At 37.9% G+C, this 11,403-nt stretch overlaps 2 protein-coding genes and 1 pseudogene across 2 annotated transcripts in view; 2 read left to right on the top strand and 1 right to left on the bottom strand.

Moving 5' to 3' along the window:
- LOC104700877 (DExH-box ATP-dependent RNA helicase DExH7, chloroplastic-like) overlaps window positions 1–5,002 on the bottom strand; it is a 13,086-nt gene extending 8,084 nt beyond the window's left edge. The window contains exons 1-14 of the mRNA XM_010416479.1: window positions 4,671–5,002; window positions 4,461–4,566; window positions 4,189–4,382; window positions 3,973–4,026; window positions 3,295–3,445; window positions 2,804–3,210; window positions 2,278–2,496; window positions 1,835–1,946; window positions 1,282–1,473; window positions 1,088–1,164; window positions 756–878; window positions 541–627; window positions 215–315; window positions 21–78 (exon numbers count right to left, since the gene is read on the bottom strand). Coding sequence (XP_010414781.1) covers window positions 21–78; window positions 215–315; window positions 541–627; window positions 756–878; window positions 1,088–1,164; window positions 1,282–1,473; window positions 1,835–1,946; window positions 2,278–2,496; window positions 2,804–3,210; window positions 3,295–3,445; window positions 3,973–4,026; window positions 4,189–4,382; window positions 4,461–4,566; window positions 4,671–4,970 — 2,181 coding nt within the window. The 5' untranslated portion in view covers window positions 4,971–5,002. The remainder of the gene's footprint in view (window positions 1–20; window positions 79–214; window positions 316–540; window positions 628–755; window positions 879–1,087; window positions 1,165–1,281; window positions 1,474–1,834; window positions 1,947–2,277; window positions 2,497–2,803; window positions 3,211–3,294; window positions 3,446–3,972; window positions 4,027–4,188; window positions 4,383–4,460; window positions 4,567–4,670) is intronic.
- Window positions 5,804–9,481, top strand: LOC104704513 (annotated as a pseudogene).
- On the top strand, window positions 9,911–10,969 carry LOC104700876. The gene has a single exon (XM_010416478.1). The coding sequence runs from the start codon at window positions 9,947–9,949 to the stop codon at window positions 10,760–10,762; it is 816 nt and encodes a 271-aa protein (XP_010414780.1). The 5' UTR covers window positions 9,911–9,946; the 3' UTR covers window positions 10,763–10,969.

Genomic DNA, 11,403 nt, shown 5'->3' with positions numbered 1-11,403 from the left:
TGATAATATAGGGGACTTACAGCGAGTTTCCTCAGTAGAATGCCAGTAGTACAAAACAGCAGCCTAGTCTTGTCACTCCTGAACAAAGATATAAATATCCCAAGGTAAATTTGCTTAATCCACAACTCCAATGAATATTATTGAAAGTAAAAACAGGAAAACCATATAAGCTCGTAAACCAATACAAAAAAATTCTCAAAATTAAGGGGCAGACCTTGCACTTTCAAGACGAACTTGATACCCAACCAAGGAGTCATCTGAGCCTGGAGAGGATTCACAACGCTCATCAGCAACTCTTTGAGCAACAGAGATAGCCTAGACCATATTACTGAGTTAATAGCAGAAGCAAAAAATCAAAAAGAAATCTGCAGGGCTACACTAAATGACGTCATTACGCTTTGCAGAAATAAAAGGATCAACAAAAATAAAAGGAATTGTAGTTTACGTCAATATGAACCAAACAAGAAATTCAACCATGCCCCAAATTAATAATATCGTCTAATATATAACAATATCACATCTGAACACCGAGATACTCACTGCTATACGCCGAGGTTGTGTGCATATGATATTACAGTATCCACCATGCCCCGAATCAATCATATCATCCAATATATATTGAGGAACCTGGAATAATGTTGTACAGTTAGAAATAACTCAAAGCTTTAAGCTGGAAGATAAATTCAGTAATAAAGGAGCAAACAGCAAGTATTTTATCAACACTAAGTAACAGGGAGCAGCTGGCGAGACCAAACCTGTGTAGTTTTTCCAGAGCCAGTTTCTCCGCATACCACCAAGACATCTTTTTCTCTCAGATGCTGCAGTATGCCATTCTTCACTTCAGATATAGGAAGCGCAGTTCTAGTTTTCAACATGTCCTGCAAAAGAATAGTAGGATGACTGTAAGAGCTACAGTAACACAGATCTGACAATGCTGACAACACAGTCCTATACTTCTTACTGCAACAAACTAATCTAATCTGGTGAGCTTTATAAATATATAACTGTAAGGCATAAAATTATCTACATGAACGACATTCTTTACCATCAAGAGCCAAACTTCTGTGCAAACATAAGAATATTCTACCTTGTACTTCTGCGTTCTCTTTTTGTTTTCGTGTTTTTGTTGCAGAGATAAACACTCAGCTTCTATAGAAGATTCTCCTGTAACACAGCAAATGGAGGATTATATATCCTGCTAATAAATTTTTGGCAGTAAAATCCAGAGTTATATTATTTTAGTAACTACATGAACCACAGATGTATCTGTGACAATCATACTTTTAGCTCTGCGGTTAGATTGGACTAGACCCAAGTCATCTTTCTCTTTGACATAGGAGTCTACCAATGGAAGTGCATCCTCAATGCCACTCGACGAAGCAGGCAAACTGAAATTGTCCTCCTCAAGCAACCTATCAACAAAATTAGCTCTTCGGTCTTCTTCTGTGCTTTGTATGGTACACAACAATTCCTCTGTGGAAGCTCAAAGCAACTGTATTAGATTAATATAGATATGCCAAACAGAACCTATCCATGTTACATTAGAATGGTCACACTAGATATACGCAAAATCTTTAGCACATGATTATGTCGTGTTCCCTCCATTTTATTCATATGAGGTAAAACTTTCAATTAATACTGATGCTCTAATGCAAAAATAAATGTTGTAGAGTTACAATTCCAAAAATGTTTATAGCCCCACATGTCCTCGACTAGTGAGAAAAAAATTGTTTTCAAATAGGATATGTCAATGTCAACATAAATAGAAGGGGGTAAGACATGTTACTGCAAAGTTTATTGGATGAAACAAAAGAGACGAAATAAATGAAATCACCTTGTTTCCAGTTCAAAACTAGAGAGGCATAAGGCTCCATAATTGCAAAGTGGACAGGTAAATCAGAAAAGAGCTTATGAAGAGCAAATGCCGCAACTTTGTTTTGCGCATCCTGTCACACACAAGTTCACAAGATATTAGTACACTGATCATATGGTCAACATATTATCAGGCACCAATGAATATTTCCAATCAACAGCTTACAACTTGGATAAGGTTCATAATCAGACCCAAAACTTTGAGCAACGTTGTTAACCAAATAATAGTGCACTATAGTTTCTTGTTTACTCAGAAGTCAGAACTTGGCAATCAAGAAATTAAACTGGAATTTTCTTGGGAGAAGATATATCCCTAACTACATTTAGTGACGAGACCCTAGTCAGATACACTTTCACATCTTACTAAAAGAATATAAAATTTTAAAACATGGGTTAAACGAGTACCTCGATGGATTCAAAATTTTCATCTTTACGAGGAAGTTGAAGAGTTACCAGACCCCCGGCTTGTCTATTTTTACCCCGTCCACTGGCTTTGCGCAGAATACTTACAGTATAAGAGAAATTCCTTCCTTCACCGGTTACTTTACTGAACTTTGGTGCTTCCCACCCTGATCTTTGACACAATTGATGAAGAAATGCCTTTGGGATCTTTTGCACCTCACCCTGTTAATTTTATATGTTAAATAGATAGTCGACTAAAAGAAGCCGGCCAGTATTAAAGCTTTCAGTAGAACAAACCAAGAAGGACCAGGGAAATAACCAAGCCTACACGTTAAAGCGAAAGAAGGAAATTCCATATCTATCAAGACTACTTTGAACTCACTTAATCATTATGTCAGCATCTTAATCATTATGACAAAATGAAAAATTAAGAAGCAAGCATATGCGCAATAAAGGCATTAAGCACCTTTACTTGCAATAGAACTTTGAAAGTAAATTATCCTAGAATCTTGTTTGATGAAAGAGTTACCTTCTTCCATATACCGTCTAGTTTCCCGAGATTCTTCTCACTGCGTAGTTCTCTCATCTTCTCCTCCTTCTGCAATTCCAGAAGTTCATGGGGTGAAGCTTCAGAAGGCGGAATTTCTTCAAAGAATGTACCGCCAAGTTCCACGTCCTCTGAATCCTCATCCGATGCAACTAAATCTTGTCCCGGGGAACTTGAGGGAAGAACTTTAGGTTCAATTTCCTCGGACTCACAGCTCCCTGCAGGATTGGCATCCAAGGTCGAGTTATCTACCAGCTGAACAGAGGTATTGTCAGCATCAACCAACTCATTAGTGTTATCGGGCATTGGACAGGTTAACTCTTGTTCTGTAGCACTTTCAAAAGCATGTTGACGCTGAAATTCAGATTCCATTGTTGCTTCTGATAGCCCTGCAAAATAAACTCATATAGCTCATGACATGCTGCACCAGGTCAAATGATAGACTGATTGATTACTAAAAGATTGAACTTAACCAAGATCAGATATCTCTTGCTTGAGCTTGCGAATGGCTAGGCCTGCTTGCTCCTGTCCTTTTTTATCACGCTTCTCCTTTGCTTTAATAGCATTTGATCTTGCCGTATAATATTCTTTGGCAATCACATCAGAAGACCTCGGACCGGATGCCTAGTGTGATTTGTGAAACCAAGATATCACTTATCACAGTAGAGGGAGACATAAAAACCAGGAAGAAAGACCAATATGGTGTGCAAAATAATTGATTGAAGTTTGCAGTTTCACATAATGATCATAAGCAGATGAATAAAGGTTCCACTTTTACCAAATGGAAAAGAAAATATATTGATAACAGGTTGCCACAACCAGAGACGCAAAAAAAGTACGAAAAACGAGAAATATAGCTTTATGAAACTTATGCCATGACAGTTAACCTTAACCCACATTATACCGTTTTCAGAAAAACAACAATTCATAATCCAAATTCAAAAGCTTCAAGATATTCACAGTTTTGTAATGGTCTAAAATCATTGAGGGAATATTTACTCGTGAGCAAGATGCGTGAAAGCTAACATACAAGGAAATTGCAAAAGTGTAACCACATCACATCCATTAAGGAACAGGTCTCACTATTAGTCTACCATATTCCATTTTGGTGATATAATGGAAAAAAAAAGCCTGGAAATAACTTGAGTTACCTTCCTGCCGGAGTCAATACCATCAACCTCATCTTCCCAACATTCCAATTCCTCCTGCAAATTTGATTCAATGAGCAAATTAATCTGTGAATAAAATATTGCTTTTATTTACGCTTTCAGATTATTTTCTAACTCTACCGAAGACTTTGTGGCTAGAACTATCATGTATTAAGCTTAAACAAAGTGCTTCTTGATTAAAGCATTCTATATGAGTACCTCTTCCTGTCTCATCATATAATGACGGATCCAATCAGCTTGAGATGATTTACTAGAATTAAGAGCACCTTCTTCATCTTTCTTACCCTTCACTCGAACTAAAACCTCAGGCTTCTCCTCCTCTACCTGGACCGAAGAATAAGCAGAATCATTCCAATCTTCTCGTGAGATCGATATCACACCCACAGAACCACCTGCAACACCAATGGGGAGGTACAGGCATCAATACACGACAAGTATAAGCGTTTACGTGTACGCAATTTTATCCATACCTGTGGTAGGAAAGCGAGGAGCTCCAGTAGAAAGCTTCGCTGGCAACTCATGACTCGGTAAGTTCAAGCAAAGCCAATCAAGTGCAGCCTCAAACGTAGCTCCATCCTTAACATAAATAATACACACATTGTATCAGAAACAGACATTTTTCAAAGTGAAACCTAAACTAAAATTGCAACAAAGGCGAGAAAATGGTGAAAGAGTTTTACTCTAAGAGAAGAGAGAGCGAGCTCAATCTGATCATCAACGAAGCCTTCGCAAGAGAGCTTCTCATAGACATTAGTGAGTTTCTTTGTCTTCTGAGCCTTGGAGAGCGAATTACTGACAGGAGCCGGAACCGAAGGACCGGAGCGGCCAGAGTTGAGCAATAACCGCCGCAAACGATCTTCGTTCTCCGCCGAAATCTGAAGCTTAGGGCCTGAAGAAGGTTTCTGATAATTCGATTTCGATGATGAAGACGAAGCAGCAGCTTTGTTGCTTTGCTTCTGAGGTTTCTTCTTCGGAGCCATTCTCTTCGGAGTTTGCCTCTGGTCCCGTCCGATCAAAACGGAACCTTGAAGACGGAAAGGAATAATTTTGGGCCTAATGGGCTTTATATTCTTCAGACCCACGTAGTATCGTTATTTGTTTTTTTTCTCAAATATAGTTATCGAAACCGAACGATCGTTAACCGAACCAAACCATAATCACTATAACCAAATTTAATCATAATTAACAGCAAATCAATTACTTTCATATCACACAAGCATTGCAATTACAGAACGGAACTTTGAAGACGGAGAGGAATATTTAATTTTGGGCCTAATGGGCTTTATATTCTTTAGACCCAAGTATCGTTATTTGTTTTTTTTCTCTCTCAAATATAGTTATCGAACCGAACGATCGTTAAACCAAACCATAATCGCTATAACCAAATTTAATAATATAATTGAAAAAGTATATAATTTTTTTTTTAACAGCAAATCAAATAATTTTATATCCTACAAGAGTTTTAAAAGTATAAAATTAAATAGAATACAAAAATACAGGTGTATAAAAATATTATAAGTTAGTTTTATTTAAATTTTTTTCTATAATTTTGTTTAAAGAACCGAACCGAATCGAACCAAACTCAAAAATTCAAACCAATCCGATTATTGACCTAAAACTTATTTTTAGAAATCGAAAAATTTGAACCGAACCGAATAATCTCCAAAGACGAAACAGTATAAATTAAGGTTTAATGAAAGATTTGCTAGTTAGGAAAAAAAATCTCTGTTTCGTCTCTCCATATTCTCTGATCCCGTGATCCGTTCAAGTAAAAGAAAAAACCCTAATTAGCTTGTGTTCTTGTTCTTTCGCCATGGAAGAAGACGGCAAGATCATCCCCAAGTTTCCAATCCCAGGCAAGAGAAATATACTAATCTCAAGTGCTTTGCCTTACGTCAACAACGTACCTCATCTAGGAAACATCATTGGTTGCGTTCTAAGCGCTGATGTCTTGCTAGATATTGTCGTCTACGTGGCTATAACGCGATCTACATATGTGGAACCGATGAGTACGGAACTGCAACAGAGACAAAAGCTTTAGAAGAGAATTGTACACCGAGAGAGATCTGTGACAAGTACCATGCAATTCATAAACAAGTTTATGATTGGTTTGATATAAGTTTTGACAAGTTTGGTCGGACTTCAACTCCTGAACAGACAAAGTTCGCCAAGACATCTTCAACAAGCTGTGGGAGAACGAGTGGGTTTCAGAAGATACTATGAAACAGCCTTATTGTGATACATGCAAGAAGTTTTTAGCTGATCGACTTGTTGAAGGTTTTTGTCCAACTGAAAATTGTGATTATGATTCTGCTCGTGGAGATCAATGTGAAAAGTGTGGAAAGGTTTTGAATCCTATTGAGCTTAAAGATCCTAGGTGTAAGGTGAGTTTATATATATATGCTTCTCTCCTTTATGATATTTGTGTTGTTGATTTGGCTTTTCTTAATAGTGATTGATTTTTCAAACCAACCACACCTGGATTTCGAGACACGGACCACTTGTTTCTTGAGCTTCCGTTGCTGAAAGATAAGTTGAAAAAGTATGTTGAAGAGACATCAGTCACTGGATCTTGGAGTCGAAATGCTATTCAAACGACTGATGCATCGCTTAAGGATGTGCCTGAGGGGCTTAAGAAGAGATGCATTACAAGGGATTTAAATTGGGGAGTTCAAGTTCCACATGAGAAGTATAAAGAAAAAGTCTTCTACGTTTGGTTTGATGCTCCTATTGGTTACGTTTCGATAACATCATGTTACACATCTGAATGGGAGAAGTGGTGGAAGAATCCTGAGAATGTTGAGCTTTATCAGTTTATGGGGAAAGATAATGTGTTTTTCCACACTGTGTTGTTTCCTTCAACGCAGCTTGGAACTGGTGAAGATTGGACTATGATGAAGACAGTTAGTGTGACTGAATATTTGAACTACGAAGACGGCAAGTTCTCTAAGAGTAAAGGTGTTGGAGTGTTTGGTAATGATGTAAGAGATACAAATATACCTGTCGAAGTGTGGAGATACTACTTGCTCACCAACAGGCCTGAGAAGTCTGATACAGATTTTAAATGGAACGATTTGAGAACAAAGCTTCATGACGAGTTGTTGAATAATCTTGGAAACTTTGTTAATCGAGTTCTGAGTTTTATAGCAAAGCCGGAAGATAAAGGAGGTTATGGATCTGTCATTCCTGATGCTATTGATCCTGAATCTCATGATTTTACTAGATCACTTGTTAAAAACGTTGGAACATTGGTGGAAGAATATGTTGAAGCTATNGTTGAAAAAGTATGTTGAAGAGACATCAGTCACTGGATCTTGGAGTCGAAATGCTATTCAAACGACTGATGCATCGCTTAAGGATGTGCCTGAGGGGCTTAAGAAGAGATGCATTACAAGGGATTTAAATTGGGGAGTTCAAGTTCCACATGAGAAGTATAAAGAAAAAGTCTTCTACGTTTGGTTTGATGCTCCTATTGGTTACGTTTCGATAACATCATGTTACACATCTGAATGGGAGAAGTGGTGGAAGAATCCTGAGAATGTTGAGCTTTATCAGTTTATGGGGAAAGATAATGTGTTTTTCCACACTGTGTTGTTTCCTTCAACGCAGCTTGGAACTGGTGAAGATTGGACTATGATGAAGACAGTTAGTGTGACTGAATATTTGAACTACGAAGACGGCAAGTTCTCTAAGAGTAAAGGTGTTGGAGTGTTTGGTAATGATGTAAGAGATACAAATATACCTGTCGAAGTGTGGAGATACTACTTGCTCACCAACAGGCCTGAGAAGTCTGATACAGATTTTAAATGGAACGATTTGAGAACAAAGCTTCATGACGAGTTGTTGAATAATCTTGGAAACTTTGTTAATCGAGTTCTGAGTTTTATAGCAAAGCCGGAAGATAAAGGAGGTTATGGATCTGTCATTCCTGATGCTATTGATCCTGAATCTCATGATTTTACTAGATCACTTGTTAAAAACGTTGGAACATTGGTGGAAGAATATGTTGAAGCTATGGAAAAGGTTAAGCTCAAGAACGGGCTTCATATCGCAATGACCATATCGAAAGCAGGGAACACATACTTGCAGGATACCAAATTTTGGAAACTCTACAAAGAAGATAAACCTGCTTGTGCAGTTGCTATAAGAACTGCTGCTGGTTTAGTACACCTTCTTGCGCGTTTATTAGAACCTTTCATGCCATCTTTTTCTCGTGAGGTCAGTTATATATTTTCAGAAACGTTGATTCCCGTTTAGATTTAGTAGAATATGCTTAAGCGTGATTAGTGTTATCTCTCTTGTATTTTGTAGGTGTTTAAACAGCTAAATTTGCCACCACATTTTTCACTCTCGGACGAAAAAGGAGAGGTATTACAAGCAACTAGACTTTGGGAGATTCTGCCTCCTAGCCACAGGATTGAAACACCTCAAACATTGTTCAAGAAATTGGAAGAGGAAGAGATGAACCATTACAGAGAAAAGTTTGCTGGAAGTCAAGCAGATAAACTTGCTAGGGATGCAAACGGTACAGGAAGACCTCGATAGGCGGATAATCGTGAAGTCAATCTTTCTCTTTAAGGAAAGGCCTCTGTGTTTTTTTTTTTCTTTAAAATTGTGTTCTTTGTTTTTTTTTTTTTTTTTTAAAATTGTNGGAGTGTTTGGTAATGATGTAAGAGATACAAATATACCTGTCGAAGTGTGGAGATACTACTTGCTCACCAACAGGCCTGAGAAGTCTGATACAGATTTTAAATGGAACGATTTGAGAACAAAGCTTCATGACGAGTTGTTGAATAATCTTGGAAACTTTGTTAATCGAGTTCTGAGTTTTATAGCAAAGCCGGAAGATAAAGGAGGTTATGGATCTGTCATTCCTGATGCTACTGATCCTGAATCTCATGATTTTACTAGATCACTTGTTAAAAACGTTGGAACATTGGTGGAAGAATATGTTGAAGCTATGGAAAAGGTTAAGCTCAAGAACGGGCTTCATATCGCAATGACCATATCGAAAGCAGGGAACACATACTTGCAGGATACCAAATTTTGGAAACTCTACAAAGAAGATAAACCTGCTTGTGCAGTTGCTATAAGAACTGCTGCTGGTTTAGTACACCTTCTTGCGCGTTTATTAGAACCTTTCATGCCATCTTTTTCTCGTGAGGTCAGTTATATATTTTCAGAAACGTTGATTCCCGTTTAGATTTAGTAGAATATGCTTAAGCGTGATTAGTGTTATCTCTCTTGTATTTTGTAGGTGTTTAAACAGCTAAATTTGCCACCACATTTTTCACTCTCGGACGAAAAAGGAGAGGTATTACAAGCAACTAGACTTTGGGAGATTCTGCCTCCTAGCCACAGGATTGAAACACCTCAAACATTGTTCAAGAAATTGGAAGAGGAAGAGATGAACCATTACAGAGAAAAGTTTGCTGGAAGTCAAGCAGATAAACTTGCTAGGGATGCAAACGGTACAGGAAGACCTCGATAGGCGGATAATCGTGAAGTCAATCTTTCTCTTTAAGGAAAGGCCTCTGTGTTTTTTTTTTTCTTTAAAATTGTGTTTTTTTTTTTTTTTTTTTTCTTTAAAATTGTGTTCTTTGTTTTATTTGGTGTTTGGTTTGTGTCTTCTCGTGTTTGTGAGATTTCAAAAATTGTTTATCCTCATATGTCACTGTCGTGATTTACAAAATTGACACAAAAGATTAAAATAATTATTGGTAATCCTATTAGGAGTTTCTACTGTTTACTAATACTGGACATTGTAAAGAGATTAGGAAACAAAAAGTAGTTGGCAAGTCAACTTCTAAAAGTACTTAGAATGGTTTTGTCTTCACCTTGACACAATGGTAATCAAATCTATGCCTATAATTTGCTGTAAAAGCAAAGAAATCAAACCGATTCAACCAAACATTAACAATACAATACCTTCTTCTCTATCTATTATTGTTCCTCCATGGATATAGACGAGATGGAAGAAAATAAACAAGTCAAACAACATCATGTCGATACATCTCGTCCTTTTAGCTCAGTTAAAGAAGCTGTTGCCATATTTGGCCAACGGATTATGCTACCGATACAAACTCAAACCTTAAACTCTAAACCGGCAAGTCCTATTGCTACTCGTAGCATCAGCCAGGCCGCTAAACCAAGAACTCCTGTTGCTAGTCCTAGCATCAGCCAGAGTGCTATATCGGTAAGTCCTATTGCTAGTCCTAGTATCAGCCAGACCACTTCTTTACCATCTTCTCCATGGAAGCAACACTCCTTGTTGCCCTCTTCTCCTCAAGGTCCAAAAGAAGAGATCATGGATGTTTTGAAGAAGCTTGAAGCTGAGATAACGGAAACAAAGACAGAGGTGAAGATGTTGAAGGAGAGAGAGTCAGAGACAGAGGTGGCTTTAGCTACTTTAAACGCCGAGCTACATAAGAACATGTCAAAGATGGCGAAAGCCGAGGCTAATGCAGCAGGGAAGAGCGCAGCAGCCATGGCCAAATCTGTGAGCTTCAAGGAACCAAAAGAGAAAAAAAGCGGAGAGGAAGAGAGGAGGAAAGAGCTGACGAGGAGGATACAGAAAGAGTATCCTTCATTGGCTCAGATACTTGAGAGTAACAAAGGAAACAGAGATGGGTATTTTGTGAAGACTACAAAGAAGAAGAAGAAGAAACCTATCATTCCGCTTGTGGCAGATTTCTTTTTCTTCAAGAAGAAAGAATCTTCGACTGAAATATCTGCACCTCTTTACACTACCTCTTCCACCTTGCACTTTTAGCTGAAACACCCAAAATCCAGAGAGAAAAGTCATGTACTCTTTAAGTGTATCTATATGAATGTATGCAAATCAATATTTGTGATATCTATGTGTTTGCCTGTATTTGTCTGTGTTTGAGTGTGTGTGTGTGTGTGTGTTGTGTATGTGTGTGTTTGTGTATTCTTTATTTGTTTGGATTTTGAGTGCAAAGCATCATCTTTTGTTCCCCCTCCCCCTCTTATATTACAACTATTACAATGTTAATCTAATAATAGCACTGATGATACAAAATTAGGAAGCGACTGACTTCATGTCAGTCACAAAATGGCCAATTTAGCATACCTTCCTAGAGACTGATAACTCCCAAGACTGAGCATGTGTGAAGGAATTGGTTTCTGAGACCAAAACAGGTCCCAGTTTAGCAAAAACACAGACAAGCAAGTGATAACTAATGAACAAATGAGTTCGTCAGGGCTGTTCCCTATCTCCATACTTGTTTGTGATATGTATGGATGTTCTATCTAAATTGCTTGATAGGGCGGCGGGTGATCAGATATTTGGGTATCATCCTCGGTGTCGTTCGCTTGGTCTCACTCATCTTAGTTTTGCAGATGATCTTATGGTTCTCTCAGATGGTAAAGCTAGATCTATTGAGGGTATTA

Source organism: Camelina sativa, chromosome 7, assembly GCF_000633955.1.
Source record: "Camelina sativa cultivar DH55 chromosome 7, Cs, whole genome shotgun sequence".
NCBI lineage: Eukaryota > Viridiplantae > Streptophyta > Magnoliopsida > Brassicales > Brassicaceae > Camelina > Camelina sativa.
Note: the sequence above shows the minus strand (reverse complement) of the source record. Positions and strands in the feature narration are given on the sequence as shown.